A 20,740-nucleotide genomic window follows, 5' to 3' on the forward strand; every position below is an offset into this window, starting at 1 on the left:
TTTTTTATTTATTTAAAATTTCCCAACCATTGTGGCATTCAAAGGGAATTGATCGATTCTTTTCCCCCAAAGACACACAGATTAATTAATATGTAACCAGTAGATTTGCTCACCAACATGGTAAAGAGGTTCAATCATAGACTTATTGTCAATTTACTGTCATGTTCCATACATAATAGAATACATATGTCATAAGATGTGTTCATTATCAAGATTTATGCACTGACTTGCAAACCTCCAGGCACTTCTACAAAGTCATGAACCATACAAGTTAAATGCTGTAAACGGATCATTTCATTTCATACTCCACTGAAATGCAAATGCCCCTGGGGACAGTTACAAGTTGAGCCAAAAACATGAGCAAGTTTTTCCTTTTTTCCTTAACTGTTTATGCATATAATCATTCTCCAAATGCCACCCACTCCTCCCTTTTTTGGAACTGAAGGATCTGACATACTACAGTAGGATATAAACAATCATCTGTCTATTCACCAGTAAGTTTGTTCATCTGAGTAAAGAAGAGATAAAAAAAAAAGCTCTCCAAATTTTTTTTTATAAATTTAAGGAGATTAAATGATGTAGGCAGGATTCAGCTGCCATGTGATTGCAGGCACTGGGTAATTGTGCTTGGTTTGCTTAGCTACTTGAGTGAAGAAGTTTTTCTTGTGGGAATGGCATGCCTTTGCTCAGCCATCACAGCCACTCACCACTCCTAGGATGGGCAGGTACAGATTAAATGGACTAACCATTTGATTTAGCATTTATTTGGAAGACTAGCTCCCAAATTACAAGGCTGTTCCACGTGTAGGGTGAACAGAATCCAATTACCGAAGACAGTTTAAATCACTTGCAGAATGATCTCAAAGTAGAGTATGATTCAAGATTTACTTGGAAGCGATCAAAACCTCAAGTCAGCCTTGCACAATGAAAGGTAATGACTACGTCGTGGCAGGAGGGATGGGCTAGAGCCAAAGTTCTTTCTGCCACAAATGAGGTCTGAACAGAATACCTACACTTATCTTCTTTAAAACACAAACGCGGATTGCTGCTCAGTCTGCTTCCCATGATTGTTTTAAGGGCCATAATAAAAATGATATTCTTAAAAATCCTCAGAGAATTTAACAATGTATACATATTTAAATAAAGATGATAATGAAGGAGAATATTGTGAGAAGTTGCATGAGAATTGGCCTCACTGGGGCTGAGGATGTGGTTTATGGTAGAACACTTGCCTACCATGTGCAAGGCCTTGGATTCAAGATCTAACACTGCCAAAATCAAACCAAAGTAAACAAACAAAAGCCTTACCCTCTACATACCAGAAGAGACTCTGGGGCCTCTTAGTTAAAATAAAGTGTATTTGAAAGTGTTTTCATTCTTAGTCTTTTTTTTTTTTTTTTTTTTTTTTTTTCCGGCACTGAGGATGGAATCCAAGGGCATGTTATCTCCAAGCTACACCCTGGCCCTATTTTTTTTATTCTTTATTTTGAAACAAGGTCTCACTGAGTTGTAAAGGGTCACACTAAGTAGCTGAGGCTGTCTGTGGACCACGATCCTCCTGTCTCAGCCTCCCAAATGCTGGGATTACAAGCGTGCGCCACCACGCCCGGCTCAATGGTGTACTTTTTAATATGCATTTCCCTGATTGCTAATAATGTTGAGCATTTTTTCATGTATTTGTTCGCCATTTGCATTTATTCTTTTGAGACCTTCAATAGCCCATTTAAAAAATTATATTACTTGCTTTTTTAGTGTTAAGGGGTTTTTTAGTTTTTTATACATTCTAGACATTAATCCTCTATCAGAGGAGTAGCTGGCAAAGAAATTCTCCCATTCTGTAGACTTTCTCTGCAGACTCTTGACTGTTCACTTTGCTGAACAGAAGCTTTCAATTTGATGCTATGTTAGGGATATTTTGCTAGCATGTATGGAAAGAAAGGAGGGGACAGTGGGGTGGGATGTGGAAGTACACCAAGAGCTATGTACACGTATGTTTATATCACATTGACCCTCACTATGATTTTTTTTATTGCAATGCACTAATAGAAGTATTTTTAAAAGTATCTCCTATCTCCTAGCCTACTTAGGGTCAAAATCTAGTCATGAAGAATATAGACAGGGGCTCTGCTGTCTAGAATAATTATTAAAGTATAAGTGTCACATAAGCTGGGTGTGGTGTCGCATGCTTGTTATCCCAGTACTTGGGAGGCTGAGACAGGAGGATCATGCAGGTTCAAAGCCAGCCTCAGCTACTTAGTGAGGTTCTCAGCAACTTAGTGAGACCCTGTTTCCAAATAAAGTATAAAATAGGTCTGGGAGTATAGCCCGGAGATAGAAAAGCTCCTGGGTTCTATCCCCAGTACCACCAAAAAAAAAAAAAAAAAAAAAAAGTGTCACATATATGATCAAGGGACTGGACTGGGTTCCAGAAGAGCTATGATAGGCAACTCTGCCTGGTCAAGGACTAGGAAGGCTTTCTGATTAAAAGCATTCTAGAGCCAGGTTTGGTGGCACATGCTTGTAATCCCCACGCTTGGGAAGCTGAGACAGGAGGATTGCACAGGTTCGAAGCCAGCCTCAGCTGGCTTAAGAGACCCTGTTTCCAAATAAAATATATGCAGGCAGGACTAGGGGGTGAAAAAGAGCACTTACAGGCCAAGAAAACACATGTGTGTCACCATCAAGGCCTGTGTGACTGAAGTGGGCGTAGCAAGTCAAGGACAGGAGGCTGATGAGCTTTTCTTGCTGAGTTCTGAGAGGTATCCAAGGAAAGCTGAATGCAGCCCAGTGGGCCACCCTTAAGAATATTAGATCTAGTGCTAAAATCTCAGTGTGGAGTTTTCAGACCTCTTTTTCCTCTCATATTCTTACTCATTCTCTCTCTCTCTCTCTCTCTCTCTCTCTCTCTCTCTCTCTCTCTCTCTCTCTCTCTCTTCTCTCCCCCTCCCCCTCTCCCTCTCCCTCTCCCTCTTTCTCTCTCCCCCTCTCTCTCTTTCTTTCTCTCTTCCCCATAGATACTTTGTTGACAATGTCACTCTGATTTTTTCACACATTAGGTTAACCTAGCAGGAACTAAAACTTCACAAGCTAAGACAAAAAGAACACATTCCAGGTATGGAGAGATGAGGTCTTTTCCTCCCCGACAATCAAGTAAGTCATCTCTTCTGGACCAGGCAGAGCATTGTCTCCAGATATGAGGCCAAATAGACTATTATTTATACATTCATATATCTCTGGCCAGGTTATAACCATCCCAACTGCATCAGATGCCTGTTACCATCTGGCATTAGTCTATGAATCCCTCAAACATTAGTCATATGTTCTATGAATCTCTAGGGACTCCTGGTGACTTTGAAAAGGTCTTGGTCCTGCTAATATTGATTGATAGTATTTTTTTCTATCATATTGTTTGTCCCACATCAGGCTATGGCCTTGTGGACTAGGACTGTATTTAGCTCATCTTACTGTCGCCAGCACTTAATATCACCTGTGCTGCTGGGCGTGGTGGTGCACTCTTGTAATCCTAGTACCTGGGAGGCTGAGACAGGAGGATTCAAGTTCACAGCCAGCCTCAGCTACTGAGTGAGGCCCTCTGCAACTTAGTGAGACCCTGTTTCAAAAAAAATAGGAATCAGTGTGTAGCTTGGAGGTAGAATGCCCCTGGGTTCAATCCCCAGTACCACACACACACACACACACACACACACACACACACACACGAATAAAATCATATGTGCCCAGTATATTGCTAAATGAAAAACATTCCTAATCAACTTCCTGACAAATTTTTCCAGTATTTATCTTAGCAAGGATTAATTATTTGGTCACAATTTTCAAAAACCTTTGGTAAAGTCACTAATTAATATATCTTTTTGTTGGGGGGGGGGTGGTACTGGGGTTCCTGGAAGCCCTTCTTCCTCCTAGCTACACTCCCAGACCTATTTTTATTTTTGGAAAAAGGGTCTCTTAAGCCAGCACAGCTGGCTTTGAACCTGCGCGATCCTCCTGTCTCCACCTCCCAAGCACGGGGATTACAAGCATGCGCCACCACGCCCGGCGTAAATTAATATATCTTAGTCTCAGTTTTTGCATCTGTAAAATAAAGGATTGCAGTAAGAATCAAAATAGAAAATATATTTAAAGTACATGGTAAATTCTGAAGCTGCATGTAAATGTTAGCTATTATAATTATTACTAAAAATTCACCTCTTTTTATCTTATCAAAAACCATACTGATAGCTGGGCATAGTGGCACACCTATAATCCCAGTACTTGGGAAGCTGAGACAGGAGGATTGCAGCTTGAAAGATCACTTCAGCAACTTGGTGAGACTCTCAGCAACCTAGTAAGACCCCCCCAAAAAAGGCTGGGGGTGTAACTTGAAAGCAGAATGCCCCTGGATTCAGTCCCCAGTACCCCCGCACATACACATTTTAAAAAGTACATTGATTAGGTGTAGGGCATGAGGTCCCCAGAGTTCTGTGTTATCTATACAGGGATAGATCACAAAGTCAGGGAAGAACTACCTTAAATATCTCAATGTGAAATGTTTTAACTTTTTTTTTTTTTTTAGCCATAGTTAAAATAAAATGGTACTTAGCAACTTAAAATGTTTCAAAGTCAAGGTGCCTTCTCTGATTGGAAGGCAAGGCCTAAAGAAAGCCTGGGGTTTGCAGAACTGCTGGGACTCGATGGGAAACCACTGGCTTCAAGAGTGAAGTCAGAGCACACAAGATGCAGGTGCCCACAGCTGTTAGGCAGGGAACGAATCCGCTGGCATCCTGGTGATAAATGTGCATCCTGGGAAGAATCCTGACTGCTTATCCAACTTACATTTGCTTAACAATGGTTATCACTTTTCATGGACCAAATATCCAGAAGTTGATGTGTAAATGAGCTTACACATAAGTCTGTCTGTCTCAATTTTTACCTTTGTGTCCAGGTTCCTCAGAAGACAGTGAGCCCTCTCAAAACCTACAGTTTACATTATTCTAATGTGGATCTGGATGCACCCTTCAGAATAGGAGGCCTTGAGTCCAGGGCTGGGCTCATCCATCAGCTTTGTGTAGACTCAGCCAGCATTTAGTTAGGGAGATGAGTTGGAGTTTCGCATCGGTACAGTGGACACTGTCAGAACTCACTATCCATACCTGACACCATGAGTTCAGCCACCAGCACCTGCTGGGAGTCTGCAGCGTTATCTTCTGATGCTCTGGGCCTAGGCAAGGCATCCGCTGGTGTTACCTGGGTACTTAGATTAGCTTCACCACCTGTCAAAGACCAGGAGATGCGGTTAACTTAGATTTTCTGTCCCAAGCAAATTTTTATTTAATTTCTATTTATGGCTATCTGTTGGTTTTGAATTCAGGTCATTTTTACCATAAAAGGCTTTCAGGGAAACGTCAGGGTTTAGAGGCTTAGTACACTGCACCCACTCTCTCACCCCATTCCAGTTTTATTCATGCCTTGGTGGTTTGGGGAATAGGAAGCCAGAGGGAAAGAAAGATGGGGCTCTAGTAGGTACTGGTGAAAACCAACAAGAGTGAAATACCAAAATCCTCACGAACACACTCAGTTCATAGTCACAGTCACATAGTACGGACATATTAGTGAGCTGATCTCCCAAACTGGCCTTCCATACACACTTCTTCCTTTGGGCTTATTGTATGCTTATTTTACCCAGACACTAAAATGTGGAAGTACATAAAACAGTCATAATTGAATGCAGGTAGGAATTTATCCACCCTCAAAGACAGCTTCTCTAAATCAGCAGCTGTCTTAATTGTGCTCCACAGAACCCCAGGGTCCTCTGTACAGGGCCCAGGAGGTGAAAACTCAGGTTCACAGCCAACCTCAGCTACTTAGTGAGACCCTCTGAAACTTAGTGAGACCCTGTTTCAAAATAAAAGAATAAAAAATAGGGCTGAGGGTATAGCTCAGAGGTAGAATGACCCTGGGATCAATCCCTAGTACTGCAATAGATAGATAGATAGATAGATAGATAGATAGATAGATAGATAGATAGATGATAGATAGATAAGATAGATAATTGGAAATACACACAAAATGCCTCCAATGCCTACTGAAATTATGATGGTAAACTGAGGAGAAAACACATTACTTGTCTTTGTTGAGAGCCAAAATTAGCTTCTTTAACGAACATGATTTTGTATTTGAAAAGATGACTGACAGGCAAACTGTGCTATGGAGACCTGGGTATTTGGGAGCATTTTCTCAAAAGCTAATACAGTAAGCCTGTCGCTTCAAGGAAAACAATTGGCAGTATTTGTTGTTGTCATCGAATTCCACACTGCAACACATTTTAAAAGCTACTCTCTGTTCAGTTCTGGTACAGTATTAAAAGAATAATACTCAAAAAAGGCATTTCAAAAGGTTCTTTAAAAAACATTTCCCTAAGCCGAGCGTGGTGGTGCACACTTGTAATCCCAGCATTTGGGAGGCTAAGACAAGAGGATCTCAGTTTGTGGGCAGCTCAGCTACTACCTAGTGAGGCCCTTTGCAACTCAGTGAGACTCTGTTTCAAAAAATAAAGAAGCCAGATGTGGTGGCACACGCTTGTAATCCCAGCATTTGGGGAGGCTGAGCCAGGAGGATCACGGTTCGTGGACAGTTTCAGCTACTACTTAGTGAGGCCCTTTGCAACTCAGTGAGACTCTGTTTCAAGGATAAAGAATAAAAAAATAGGGGTGGGGGTGTAGCTCGGAGATAGAATGCCCCTGGGTCCCATCCCCAGTACCACACACACACACACACACACACACACACACACACACACTCCCCTTTGCCAGGAAGAATGGCCTGCAATCCTAGTACTTGGGAGGTGAGGCAGGAAGATCACAGGCTCAAGGCCAGCTTCAGAAACTTAGTGAGCCCCTTGGCAATTTATCGAGACCCTGTTAAAAGAAAAAAACAGTACCACAAAAAAATACATATATACATACATACATACAAAGAGCTGAGGGTGTAATTCAGAAGTGGAACACCCCTGGGTTCAATCTCCAGTACCACACACATACACACAACCCACAATCATTCCCTTCCCCAACTTTATGTCCAACTCTGTGGGGCCAGCTTCTCCTCATGGTCTTCAACCAAAACAATATATATTACAGATTTTATACAGAAAGAGATAGGAGCATCCAGCTGTCCTCTCTTTAGCCACAACTTAAAGATATAACTATAAAACAATGCCACTATGATCACTATATATTTTATGCTTTGGAAAACATACTCAATTGTTATTATAAAATATATTAATAGATAATGGATTTATTGTTATACATTTAATAAAGATTTTAAATTCTGTTTTAATTTTAATATCAATATTGATAGTTTTAATCTATATAAACAAAAACTCTTTGGGATTCTCAGTATTTTTTAAGAGTGTAAAGGGGTCCTAAGAGTAAGAGGTATGAAACTGTTGCCCTCAGGGAACAAATTAATAGAATAGTCTGAAAATCCAAAATATCCAGCTTGGGTCCATGGATTGATGAATTCATTTATTTATTGTCAATCTGTCACTTAACTTATATTTATATACCATGCCTGCAAAATGCATATAAATTCTTCACAACATTTTAATAAAATTAATATAATCCTTTTTTTTTTTTGGTGGTACTGGGGGTGGAAGCCAGGGGCTTTCTACCTCCAGGCTATACTCCCAGACCTATTTTATATTTTATTTAGAAATAGGGTCTCACTAAGTTACTGAGACTGGCTTAGAACCTGTGCGATCCTCCTGTCTCAGCCTCCCAAACGCTGGGATTACAAGTGTGCGCCACCACGTATGGGATATTTTGGTAGAAAGTTATCTGAAGATTCTCAGGCCACACCCTGAAGAAGCCAAGTTCTTACTACTGGTTTCACTCTACTCTGCCTTCCTCTTCCTCAAAGTTATATTTAGTTTTTTAAAAATTGGGCCAAAGCTTTTTCAGGTTGAATTTCTCACAGTTATATGATAGTCCACAGTTATTTACAAAAGACTTTGCTTTTCCTATTAGACTTGTCATGTGGGAGGAAAAATGCATATTACTACCTCTAAAATTGAGGACATAAAACTTCTAAACAAAATGTCTCTAAGCATTTTTGAGAGGTGATAGAATACTGGCATTTATTTCTAAACTTGGGTCAACTCCACTGTAAGTGGAGAAGTTGGGGTGTGTGGCTTAAGACTTTGTAAAATACTTGGAGTACTGTAATTAAAGCAATAGCTTTACATGTGCACACAGCACTTGGTGTATTTCCTTCTACTTCTACCCACTGCCCACTCCCTCCTTGTGCATGCTAGTGAGACCAGCAGAGGTACCTTCACATATGAACATAATGCTATTTGAACTGTGTCATTCCTCAAGCCCTTGTTTTCCCCTCTCCAACGCCTTCCCCAACCCCTTCCACCATCTTACTACTATTATAAGTCAACTGAATTTAGTCTATAATTCAGTCAACTGAGTTTGAGAAGCTTATCTCAGGAAAGAAAACACAAATACACTCAGGACTCCTAAAAACAGGGGAGTTTTAATAATACAAAATCTTAAAAATCTGTAAAAGCAGAGAGAAAGAGTTCAGCTATATTCCTGAGCCCAGGTAAGAATTTAGCTACACGATCTACTCTGTTACCAGCCAGTATCTGATGACCTTTCAGAGCCAGACACATTTTCCCATCCGAGGCTTTCATAAAACCTTCACGACATATGCACTGAGCAGTTCCAAACCTCTCTTGGCAAATATGTTCGCAGCCTCCATTTTGATGTAAGCAGGGATCTGCGCCTAGTGGGGAAAAGAGGCGAGTCACAGATGGTTTCCAAAAGATGCTATCGTTGCAAATCACAGTCAGCAGCTTTGGGGGAGAGAAGCTCAAGGTATCTGTAGAGAAGATGTGTCAAGAGCTATTCCAGAAGAGCCCCCCCCCCCAGGAGCACGGATTCCATTCTCAGTCAGAAGGCTATCACTTCTGCTTATGACGATTTACTGAGCAGATGTGAGTCCTACTTCCTGACCCAAAATCTAGTCACTCTGATACAAGGCAATTGAGAAAGAAGAGCTACTGTAGACACTGGATGCCTCTATTTGATTATTCCTGGGCATCACTCACTCATTGACAGGTCAGGGGAAAGCCCACGTGTGGGAAGAAGCTTCCACTACAAGCATCGAAATTGTCTGTCTTTGCTGGCTTTCACCTGAGGATGTCTGAAATCTAGCAAGTAAGTAAAAGCTGTTCAGGGAAAGAAAAGACGAGGTTGGTGGGTTAAAGCCCAAATTACCAACATTACCAAACAAGGGAGAGAGGGATAAACCTAAATTACTAAACTGTCTTAATTTGAGTGAAGTCTAAATCTTAAAAAAAAAAAAAAAAACCTTAACATCTACACATCTACGCAGATGAGCACAGACTGCAAAATTCCCTCCACCCGCACTGTGGTCTATCGATAAGAAGAGTTACAGACTCCAGCCAAGGAAAGACTGCGGAACATCTCCGGTATACCTGGTTTTGCCAATGGATGAGCCACAACCAGTGAGGAGGGCTTCAGCATGCTGCCGCGGAGACGTACCCTGTTTTTGCCAGTCCTCTTGTTCACCCTTATTACCGATGGCATAGCCCAATCCGAGAACCACACGTGATCCTCAAACACAGCCACAGCAAATGGGTAACCTGGAAGCAATTCGGATTCGTTAAGTCCACCTTCACTGTCTCTGCAGTGAACACACACTAGGAGACACAGCTTGACACCTGCCTGATTCCCGCACAGGATCTGTTCTTTACACAGCTGCCTGGCGAGGTGCGGCCGCTGACCTCTGCCTGCACTGAGGAGAGCCCCTGTGGTGAGGGACCCTCATCTTAGAAGGGGAGCATGGTGGCATGAGGTCCTGGCACTAGCAGAGTGTGAGAATGTGGGCATCAAGAAGGAGGGGCCGAAGCAGGAACGTTCTATTCGTAGTACACCCACCATCACTCACAGGCTGAACTCGGGTAAGTGGTAGGTTTTGTGTAGTTTTGTTTTGATTTTGGTTTTGTTTTGCTGCTGTCTGCTTAGGTTCTTGTATTATGAATGGCTGTAGTAAGCAGCAAGCCAAACTCACAGGTTGCTGTATTTCTAAAAAGTTGAAGTCACTGAACAAGTTCTCTCAATTCCCATCACCACCAACGTATTTCCCTGCATTAGCCCCACGCGCTCTCCTCTCTCTCCTCTTATCTACTCAGTTCTGTGACTCCCGGAATGTCATCCTTCCTGCCTTAGAGCCTTGTTCCAGCAACAGTTACCCCTGTTTCCTGTATATCTGTTCTCGTCACCCCTCGGTCTATTAATATCCTCTCCTTGGTCTTAATTTCCTCTCCTCACTCATCTAGCTTTTGTCTACTGCCTTTATTTTCTTTTTTTAAAGAGTTATGTAGCCAGTGTGGTGGCATACACTTGTAATTTCAGCATTTGAGAGGCTGAGATCATGGCTCGCAGACAGCCTCAGCTACTTAGTGAGGCCCTCACAACTCAGTGAGACCCTGTTTCAAAATAAAGAATAAAAAATAGGGCTGGGGTGTAACTTGGAGGTAGAATGCCCCTGGGCACCACCCCTAGTATGGCAAAAAAAAAGCAAACCCAGAATTATGTATTTTCTGCTGTCTACACATTCATGGCTCCTGTTGACCCTTAATGGGCTTCTTCCTCAGCCCCCTCAACCAAGCAACCCCCTGGCCACCAAGACTATTTTGATAAGGTGTGCAAGTGCTTAATAAGCAGGGAAATATTGTCACAAACTATTGCACATAGTTAGACACTCAAGCTAAAGAGCCCCAAGTCTGGATGTTTGATTTTTGTCTACCCACATTCTCCAGGTCAGTCTTTTTGCAAATGAGCAATGGATTTTCAGAATTAGAGTGAATGCTTCCCTCTACTGGCCAAACACTCAAATGATCTCTCCTGGTGACAGTGCCTGGGATCATTAACATTCATTTCAATCTCTAGCCCTTGCCCCACATTAAATCCATAAATACAGCAAGGGATTTTCTGTTTGTTTGTTTGTTTGTTTGTTTGTTTGTTTGTCTGTCTGTCTGTTTGCATAGCCATGGGTTTTTTTGTTGTGGTAAAAAATGTATGACACAAAATTTACCACTTAACCATTTCTAAGTGTACAGTTCATTAGTATTAAGTATATTCATACATTGCTGTGCGACCAATCTCCATAACTTTTTCATCTTGTAAAAGTGAAACTCAAAACTCATTGAACAGCCCCCCTCTCCTTCTCCTCCAGTCCCTTGCAAATACCATTCTTCTGGGACCAGTATGAATTTGACTATTCCAGATACTTTTTAAGTGGGAAAGTAGAGTATTTGTCTTTTGGGGTCTGGCTTATTTCAGTGGCACAGCGTTCTCGAGGTTTGTCCTGGTTGAAGCATATATTAGAATTAGCGGTGTTTCAACAAGCACCCACAGCAGACATAATCTCCTTATTTTTGTTTATCAAAGAGCCACAATTAATTGCATTTTTAAAAAAAGTAAAGAATGAATTTATTCACTCTTTACATTAAAAGTCCTGAACTAGCAGTTGAGAAGCCATCGCATGAGTACCAGTAGATAGCACCGTAACGGTAAGAGCAGTTACGTAGAGAACGTGTGTGCATGCGCACGTTACTGAAGACTGAGCCCTGGGACATTCTACCTCTGAGCTACACCCCCAGCCATATTTTTTATTTATTTTGAAACAGGGTCTCACTAAGTTGCAGAGGGCCTCACTAAGTAGCTGGGGCTGGTTGCGAACCTGGATCCTCCTGTCTCAGCCTCCCAAGTACTGGGATTACAACTGTGCGCCACTACGCCTGGCTTTATATAGATAAAAAAATTTGATAATGATCTTCGGTGGGAAGTTGGGTTAGTGATAGATCACAGTACCAATTCAAATTACTCACAATATGTCTGCTGTGCTTTTTGGTCTAGAATATAATGTTTTTCCACTCTGGTTAGAAGTTTTCAAATCCTCCTCTACTCTTTACGTCAAAGCTATAATTTTAGCTGGGCATGGTGGCACATGTAATCCAAGTGCTGGAGGTTGAGACAGGAGGATCACAGATTTAAGGCCAGCCTCAGCAACTTATCAAGGCCCTAGGTAACTTAGCAAAGTTCTGTTTCAAAAAAAAAATAGAATAGTGGTAGGGGGTGTAGCTCAGAGGTAGAATGCCCCTGGAGTTCAGCCTCCAATGCCAGGAAGGAAGGAAGGATTAATTTTCTAAAATAAGAAAGATTACAGCTGAAACAATGTCTTATTCCTAAGGAAATTCTGAAAATCTGATATTTTTATTCTGATTTTGTGAAATCTTGGAAAAGAGAAATGATTGTACCATACTACTTTTCTCCAATATTCCAATGCTAAGATAATCCTTGCAGCTCATAATTCCCTGGAGAAGTCCATCTGTCTCTTTTCCTTTCTCACTGTGTGAGTGTGTGTGTGTGTGTGTGTGTGTGTGTGTGTGTGTGTGTGTGTGTGTACAATGTATACTGAACACTCAACACTTAGTCAAGATAAAATCACCCACCCAAAGTCTCACCTACATCGTTCTGGGCAAGTCTTCGGCGATTGGAGCCATCCAGATTGGCCATTTCGATCACAGACCGCTTGGCATCACACCAGTACAAGGTGTCTGTGAAGTAGTCGATTGTGATTCCACTGGGCTCAATGAGATCAGAGCTGGCGATAACCAGTCGGCCAGAACCTTGAAGGGAAGAACTTTCAATCCGTGGATTAGCCCCCATATCAGTCCAGAATAATTTCCTTTAATCAAGAGAGCACAGCAAACAAGATCTGCATGAAAAATTCTTCCATTCACCCATAACTGAGAATATTAATACAAACGACTTCAGGATACACCAGCATGGTGCCCTCGTGGGCCATGGAACACAGAAGGAAGAAATAGAACACTGCATGCCGAACAAATACTTTTTAAAAGCAAAACAATTATCTTGTGTACATAAAGCATCTTGGAAAAGAAATGTTGGAGTAAGGCTCAGGATGTTAGATTAAAAAGAAATCCGTTTAAAAATATATTACTAATTGAAAGTGTGCTTGAGTAATACTCTTAAATTACCTGCAAAATGCCACAAATCTTTCCAGCCTGTTCTGTTATGCATATGTAAAACTAAAACATAGAGGGAAGAGCATACAGTCTGGTATCTAGTTTTATACACTGCACTGTGTTTGCTCAGCTAATTTTAAGTTCCATAAATCAGGTGCTGCGCATGTATTTTTGAAGTCAATATGGCTCCATGTTTATTTATTGGTCCTTGTAGAGATGGTTACATTCTCGCTGTAAAAACAGCGAGATAAAATGATAAAAATCATTTGCCTGGCTCTAAATCAATTATCAGTTACTAAAAATGCATTATCTCCCATGGACCATTGTGAAGTTTCCATCATAAATAAAACGGGGTCAGTTTTTGCCATTCTTTTTCACAAGGAAGGAATTCCTTATTCTCTTTAATTCTCTAACTCCCAAACCAAAATATGATACTAATGCATAATTAACAACATAGAATCATTTAATCTTCTGTACTTTATATTTCTTATTGTCTAAATCTAGAAATGAACTATCATTTGAAGTTATTTTATGGTTTTTCTAAGTAAAATTCATAAATCAAAAAATTCAAATATTTTATGTTCAATAAACAATAATGTAGATTTTTACAGAAAGTAGATTAAGGAGGCTTAAGTCGAATTGGCTAATGTATTACAGACCACTTTTCTTCAAAAAGAATGAAAATTAAAATTCTCTTCAAAATAGAATTAAAATTAAAAAATCAAAAGGCATACTACTTTTTGAAGATTTGAATAAATTTCATCTATTTTCTTGGCTTCTGATTCCACTGAACACCCAAGTCTAAAGACAAATTTTGGACACTGGCATTAGCCGACCTGAACAGTCATGTGACTTCAGCAGAAAGATGTCTTATTTTCTCAAATACCTACTTGGCTATTGGGTGAACAGCAATTCCTCGTGGTTGAGATAGGTTTTTCTTAATGATTATTTGGCGATGTTTTCCATTTAAATCACTCCCTTCAATGAGAGATTTCCTAAAATGCATATAATATAGTTTGTTATATCAACTTTACTTTTCAAACAAAAAATATTCCTTTTTCTTATCCTTGTATGCAAAGACTGACATTCAAACCATCTTTCTCTCAATCTCTCTCTCTCTCTCTCTCTCTCTCTCTCTCTCTCTCTCTTTCTCTCATACACACACACACACACACACACACACACACACACACACAGCACCAACAAACTCATAAATTATATTGTTTTGTGGTTTGTTTTGAAGTACTGGGGGTTGAACCCAGGGGCACTCTGTCCTTTTTATTTCTTTTCTTTTTTTTTTTTTTTTTTTTTTTTTTTGCGGGTCTGGGGATGGAACCCAGGGGCATTGATTTCCGAGCTATACCCCCTGCCCTATTTTTTATTCTTTATTTTGAAACAGGGTCTCACTAAGTTGTGGAGGGCCTCACTGAGTAGCTGAGGCTGTCTGTGAACCATGATCCTCCAGTCTCAGCCTTCTGAATGCTGGGATTACAAACATGCGCCACCACGCCTGGCTCAAATTCTGTTTTTTTTTTTTTCAAACAGTTAATTAGTATCCCACTCTTGGTTCCAGGCAATTAAAATACACAGTGCCAGGTTAAGGTAAGGGGAACTCTGTCAGTGGCCCAGAAGAAGCATAAATACCCCCATCTCTTTCTGTTGGCAGCCCCCAACTTCCTGCTAAACTGAATGGAAGGCAGAAGCAAGGGTATTGTCACAGCCGTGGGAAGGGGGAGGACAGGAGGGAGCAACTATGCTGCTTAAAGTTCCTCCAGGATTCTAAGACCGATGGAAGTGCAGTAGTCCCCCTTACCCATGGTTCCACATCCTGGTTTCAGTTACCATTGGATCTGGAAATGCCAAATAAAATTCCAGAAATAAATAATGAAGATGTTTTAAATTGTGCACCATTTTCTGTCGTGTGAAATATTATGCTTTCTTGGACGTTTCCATTTTGTCCTGCCTGGAGAGCACATCTCCACTATCTCCACTTCCTGCCCGTTAGTCACTTGGTCACATCTTGTTATGGGATTGGCCGGCTCCAGATGGGCGTGGCAGTGACTGTGTTCAAGGGACCCTCATTGTACTTATAACAATGGCTCCAAAGCTGACAAGGAGCGATGCTGGCAATTCAAACACGCCAAAGGGAAGCCAGAAAGTGCTTCCTGTGAGTGAGAAGGTGAAAGTGCAAGAAGATATTTGAGAGCAACCACATTTACATCATTTTATTATAGTATATTGTTATAATTGTTCCATTTTGCTATTTATTGTTGTTTATAAGGACAGAGACCAGTTTTTTTATTATTATGTATCTTAAATGCTTAGGGCAATCTCAGGCACATAGTAATTGCTCAGTAAATAGTTGCTTGAAGATAAGTTTGCAAATAGAAAAAGTAGAAAGAATTTTCTACCCTGCCAGATGCCAAAGTGTTTTTTTTTTTTTAATGTCAGCATTCTCAAAAAATATGTTAGCACAGGGGTTCCTTTTGTAAAGCTAATAGTTCAACAGAACAGAGGACGAAGGAGCAGAGAGTGGAGCAGAAGGGAACAAAGTGGGCAGGAGGAGGAGGAGGGAAGGAGGGATTATCAGAGCAAGAGAAGATGTGCACTGAGAACAAGGATGTAGAAAAGTGGACCCAAGGATGGTGAGAGCCATGGACAGCCACAGGGGGAGCTAGAGGAGCTCTAGAGGTAATGGAGGCTAGGGTGGGAAGAAGACAGGCAGACAAAGGAGGGCATGGAGGGAGAGAGCACCCTCAGTGGAGGAACACGCACACACAAAGCCCTGGAGACCAAGCGTGTGGGGCGGCCACTTCACTTTACAAAGCTTTGTTTGTGGCTTTCATATGGAGAGGACCAGGCGGGAGGCTGGACACAGGCCCAGAGTGGGCAGGAAGGGGCCCTCCCCACATGTGCTGCCTGCTTACCCTGTTTCTCTAGGGAAATTTTGAAAATATAACCACCACTCAACAAACATCTGAGAAAGGCAGGTGGTCCACTTTCAGTGGCAAAGTCTGCATGAAGCGGGCCCGCCTGCAACACAGAGCGGGACACTCACAAGTCCCTGCCCCGTGAACTGCAGAGACCTTCTCCACGCAGCTTACTCAAGTTGCTTTTATCACTGTGGGAGGAATAGGCTATAAGCTAGAAAGAGAAAAGGGCACGAATGGCTCAGATCAACACGGGGTCAGGAGTGCTTTGCAAACTACCAACTCAGGGCAGTGGCTAAACCATTTATTTAAGCTTCAGCCCCATTTTTTAAAGATAATTTTATTCCCAGAAGTGCCCATACGAAGGAAACAGCTGTGTGGAAGATATTTTGAACTCAACATGTCAAATTCTGCCCTCACTCAGATACAGCTGTCTCTGTGTTCTTCTCTTCCTTTGGTGGGAGGACAGAATTGTGAGGCCACATTTGGCTTGTGACCAGGAGAGTTAAAACTGTCTGCTAGCTCTGGTCTAATTTCTACATCATTTGTAACCTCTGACTGTTTGGAACAGGTGCAAGGTAAAGACAACTGAATTTCCCAAGGTGTTCACCTAATAGCACATTTCTATTTGGTTTGCCCACACAACAAGCTCAGACTCTGGTAAAGAGAACGAGAGAATGAAGACCACTGAGACACTGAGACATCTGGGTTCCCTGGAGCACAAGCATGTTCCTTATTGGGGTAGAACATCCTTCTCTTTCTAACCACTGGAATTGTCCAAGAGGAAAGTCCACCTATTTCCATAGTAAGAGTTGTCCATAAAGAACCCCCAAAGAAGCTGGCGTCGTAGCACATGCTTGTAATCCCAGTACTTGGAAGGTTGAGACAGGAAGATTGCAGGTTCACAGGCAGCCTCAGGTACTTAGTGAGGCTCATCACAACTTAGACTCTATTTCAAAATAAAGAATAAAAAACAGAGCTGGGGATATAGCTCAGAGGTAGAATGCCCCTGGGTTCGATTCCCGAGAAAGAAAGAAAGAAAGAAAGAAAGAAAGAAAGAAAGAAAGAAAGAAAGAAAGAAAGAAAGAAAGAAAGAAGAAAGAAAGAAAGAAAGAAAGAAAGAAAGAAAAGAAAAGAAAGAAAGAAAGAAAGAGGAAAAAAACCAAAGAATAATTTTTATCTTACGGTGGTTTTTGGTACCTTAAAGAATGAGTAAAGCCAGACATATCGATACACACCTGAAATCCCAGTACTTGGGAGGCTGAGACAGGAGGATCTCAGGTTCAAGGTCAGTCTCAACAACTTAGCAAGACTCTGTCTCAAAATAGAAATAAAATAGGGCTGGGGGTGTAGCTCAGAGCTAGAACCTCCTAGGTTCAATCCCCAGTACCAAAACCAAAACAACAAAAAAAAGAGTGAGTAAGTAGGTAGCTTGTACTGTTACCTTCTTGATTCTCTTCTATAGGGCAATTGACTTTTGGAATCAAGAGGCCTCAATACTAAATAATAGCACTGGCAGTGGAGTTATCGATTCACTTCCTTCCTAGGCCTTGGAAGTTAATTTGAAACTGTCTTTTCCTTATCCAATATAGATCTCAACATCCCTCTTTGGCTCTTAATTAGCTAAGAGTTACCATGTAATCTATTATCATGAGATTGGAATCTCAGTTATTTAAATCCAATTTCTAGCCAATATCAAGGGTTTCAAACTATAAACCTCTCATTTGCCGACAAATTAAAGGTTTCCTTTTCGCAGCTGCCTCTGGAGGGGAGCGGACTTAGGAAAGACTTATTATCACTGAGGTCAATGAACCAGGGAATCTGAAGTCCAACTCATCACACGCGGTTCCTATCTCCCGAAGGCATTGCCTCTGCAGTGGAAACCATGGTGCTATTAATCAAACGCTGTCAAAATTAGAGGTGGCTTGCAAGTGTGAGGAAGTCTGAGAAAACCTGAAGCCTTAGAGGGTAGGAGAGCAGTTGACACCTGCCGTCCTGATAAATGTTTACTCCTCTGAGAACAACTAGGTATGAGCTCTGTTATTATGCATAGCTGACATTTAAAATGGCTTTTTAAGGACATTCGATGCAGAGGAGGCTATTATTATGATTTTCATAATTTTTACAACTGACTGTAATTTGTTAGATGTTTCTGGGTGACACACATTTTAAATCAACTGATTGGAGGAGGCAGAACATCTCTATGATTATTTTATTGTGCTGTGGATTAAACTCAGGGCATTGTGCACACGAAGCTCGCGCTCTATGACTGAGCTTCACTGCCAGCCTATCTCTATGATTATTTTTTTCAGTTGTTTTATTTTATTTTTATTGATTCAATTATTTATTTTATTTTTTATTGGTGCACTATAGTCTCACATCATAATGTGGATCATGTTGACAATGGCATATATTCACACAGTACTTGTTGCCCTCTCCCCTCGCCTTCTCCTTTTCCCTCTCTCCTGATACTGAGTGTTCAGGTTGACAATGTTATATTCACATCACATAGTTGCATGTAGCTTTTCCATTAATGAACCTCAGCCTTCTTCCTTCCCTACCCTTCCTCCCTGGCTTCACTGAGGTTCATCTCTATGATTATTAAGAGCATAAATCGTGGAAACGGTCATCTTTGACTTCCAACTCCAGATCTATTACTTATAAACTGTTTGACCTTTGGAACGTTATTTTTATCTCTTTAACTCTCAATTTCCTTAATCATTAAGTTAGAAGTAAGAAAACTTACCTCTTTGGGACTCCATTAAGATATGTGACTACAATACACCAATAAAAAATTTAAAAAAAGAAAGCTTGACTTCCGGGAAGATGGCGACCGAGAAAAGCGGGGCTTAAGAGTCCCGCTAACAACCAATCTCCATTACCACAAAAAGAGCGCCTTTCATAGCCAGAAAACACCATCACCAGAAAAACAAAAAAAAACCACCAAGCTCCAGAGAGAAAGCGGACTGAGAACAGAGCTCAGGGCCACAGAGGAGACACACGCGCCCGAGGACACGGCAGCAGCGCCATACTGCCGGCGGCAGCGGCGAACTCAACGGACGGCTACAGCAAGCCAGGTGAGCCGCTGCGGAACAGCCAGGCGGGATCTTTCGGCGCAGACAGCATTTAAAGCTCCCAGTGGCTGAGCTCAGCACAAGCTGCAGGGATTCAGAGCGGAAATCAAAACCAGAGAAGAAAAAATACGCCAGCCTCATGACCGAGGGCGTGGCAGAGGCGCCATATTGCCACCGGCAGCGGCAGCTGCAGTGAAATCACCGAGTCCAGTACAGCTACATCTGCGTACTCAAGAACAGTGAGTCAAATTGCGGGCCACAGAGGAGAAATCGCAGTATTGTGCCTCCTGGGACTTGACCCAGTGAGGGAGTGGTGGTGGCAGAGATATCACACCATAGGAGAACGTGCAACCTGGCACCCCCCATAGTTTAAAGCAGCCTCTATCGACTCCCTGGGTCGGAGACTCTGTGATACAACCCAGTAAAGGAGTAGTGGGGTCTGAGATAATACAGACTCGAGATCCAGAGCACCTTAAGTGAAGCCATAGTGACCCAAGGGAAGAACCCAGAGAAGGCACAAACCTCCGAAATCATGGGAAAGAGGAATAACATTGGAGTAATGAATGTGCACAACCCCACAACATCAGAACCTGATAAAACAGAAAATCAGAGATTTCTAGAAGATCAAATCAGGAAAATAACTGTAGAAATAATAGAGGTGCTTCGAAAAGAACTCAGAGAGAGCCAAAAAGAGATAAAGGATGCAATTAATGAAGTAAAGGCCTCAATTCAAAGCACAAACAACCGATTAGACCACATGGAGAACAGAATCTCGCTCTTAGAAGATGAGCAATCCAAAAATGAATGCATAGTTTCTAATCTAGAAAAAAATATCCAACAGCAGGAATCTGACATTGAAGAAATATGGGCCCATCTTACGAGAGCTAACCTAAGAATAATTGGAATAGAGGAGGGAAAAGAAAGTGATACCAAAGAGATCAACAATCTCTTCAAGGAAGTAATAGCAGAAAATTTTCCAAATATAGAGCAAGAGGTTGATACACAGATCCAGGAAACTTATAGAACTCCCTTTAGACAGGATCGGAGAAGAGGATCCCCACGCCATATAATTGTCAAAATGACCAATGTGGAAGCCAAGCAGAGAATCTTAAAGGCAACAAAAGCAAAGGGCCAACTGACATTCAGAGGCAAACCAATTAGAATCACTCCAGACTTCCCAAACCAAGTCATGAGAGCCAGAAGGGCTTGGAGTAACATATTCCAAACTCTGAAAGAAAACAACTTCCAGCCAAAAATTTCCTATCCAGCAAAACTTTCTATCAAATTAGATGGAGTAATAAGAAGCTTCCATGACAAACAGAAACTGAAGGAATTTATGTCTTCAAAACCAGCGCTAGAGAAAATACTCAAAGAGATTAACTACAAAGAAGAAATAGGTAACACTCACCAGAACCAGAGAAACAAGAGTTTCCATCCAACAGACAACTAAGATTGGTTATCTGTGGAGATTCATTATTTATGTTAGTCTTTTACCTATCTCTAAGTTGTATTGCTTGCCTTTATTGTTGTTAATTTTTAGGATTTCTAGTTAGAATATTAATATACCTTCAGATATAGCATTTGGAAATATTTTATCCAATTCTATTAGTAACTTTTAACTCTGTTTACATTGTCTTTGGATATACAATATTTTC

At 41.3% G+C, this 20,740-nt stretch overlaps 1 protein-coding gene across 1 annotated transcript in view; it reads right to left on the bottom strand.

Moving 5' to 3' along the window:
• The window catches only part of EGF (epidermal growth factor), a gene marked incomplete at both ends in the record, with an annotated part of 99,223 nt that overhangs the window by 48,299 nt on the left and 30,184 nt on the right, over window positions 1–20,740 (bottom strand). Inside the window, 5 exons of the mRNA XM_080697171.1 lie at window positions 5,151–5,270; window positions 8,638–8,787; window positions 9,503–9,670; window positions 12,557–12,780; window positions 13,972–14,076. Coding sequence (XP_080553297.1) covers window positions 5,151–5,270; window positions 8,638–8,787; window positions 9,503–9,670; window positions 12,557–12,780; window positions 13,972–14,076 — 767 coding nt within the window. The remainder of the gene's footprint in view (window positions 1–5,150; window positions 5,271–8,637; window positions 8,788–9,502; window positions 9,671–12,556; window positions 12,781–13,971; window positions 14,077–20,740) is intronic.

This window comes from Muscardinus avellanarius (assembly GCF_963383645.1).
Source record: "Muscardinus avellanarius genome assembly, chromosome: 6".
Classification (NCBI taxonomy): domain Eukaryota; kingdom Metazoa; phylum Chordata; class Mammalia; order Rodentia; family Gliridae; genus Muscardinus; species Muscardinus avellanarius.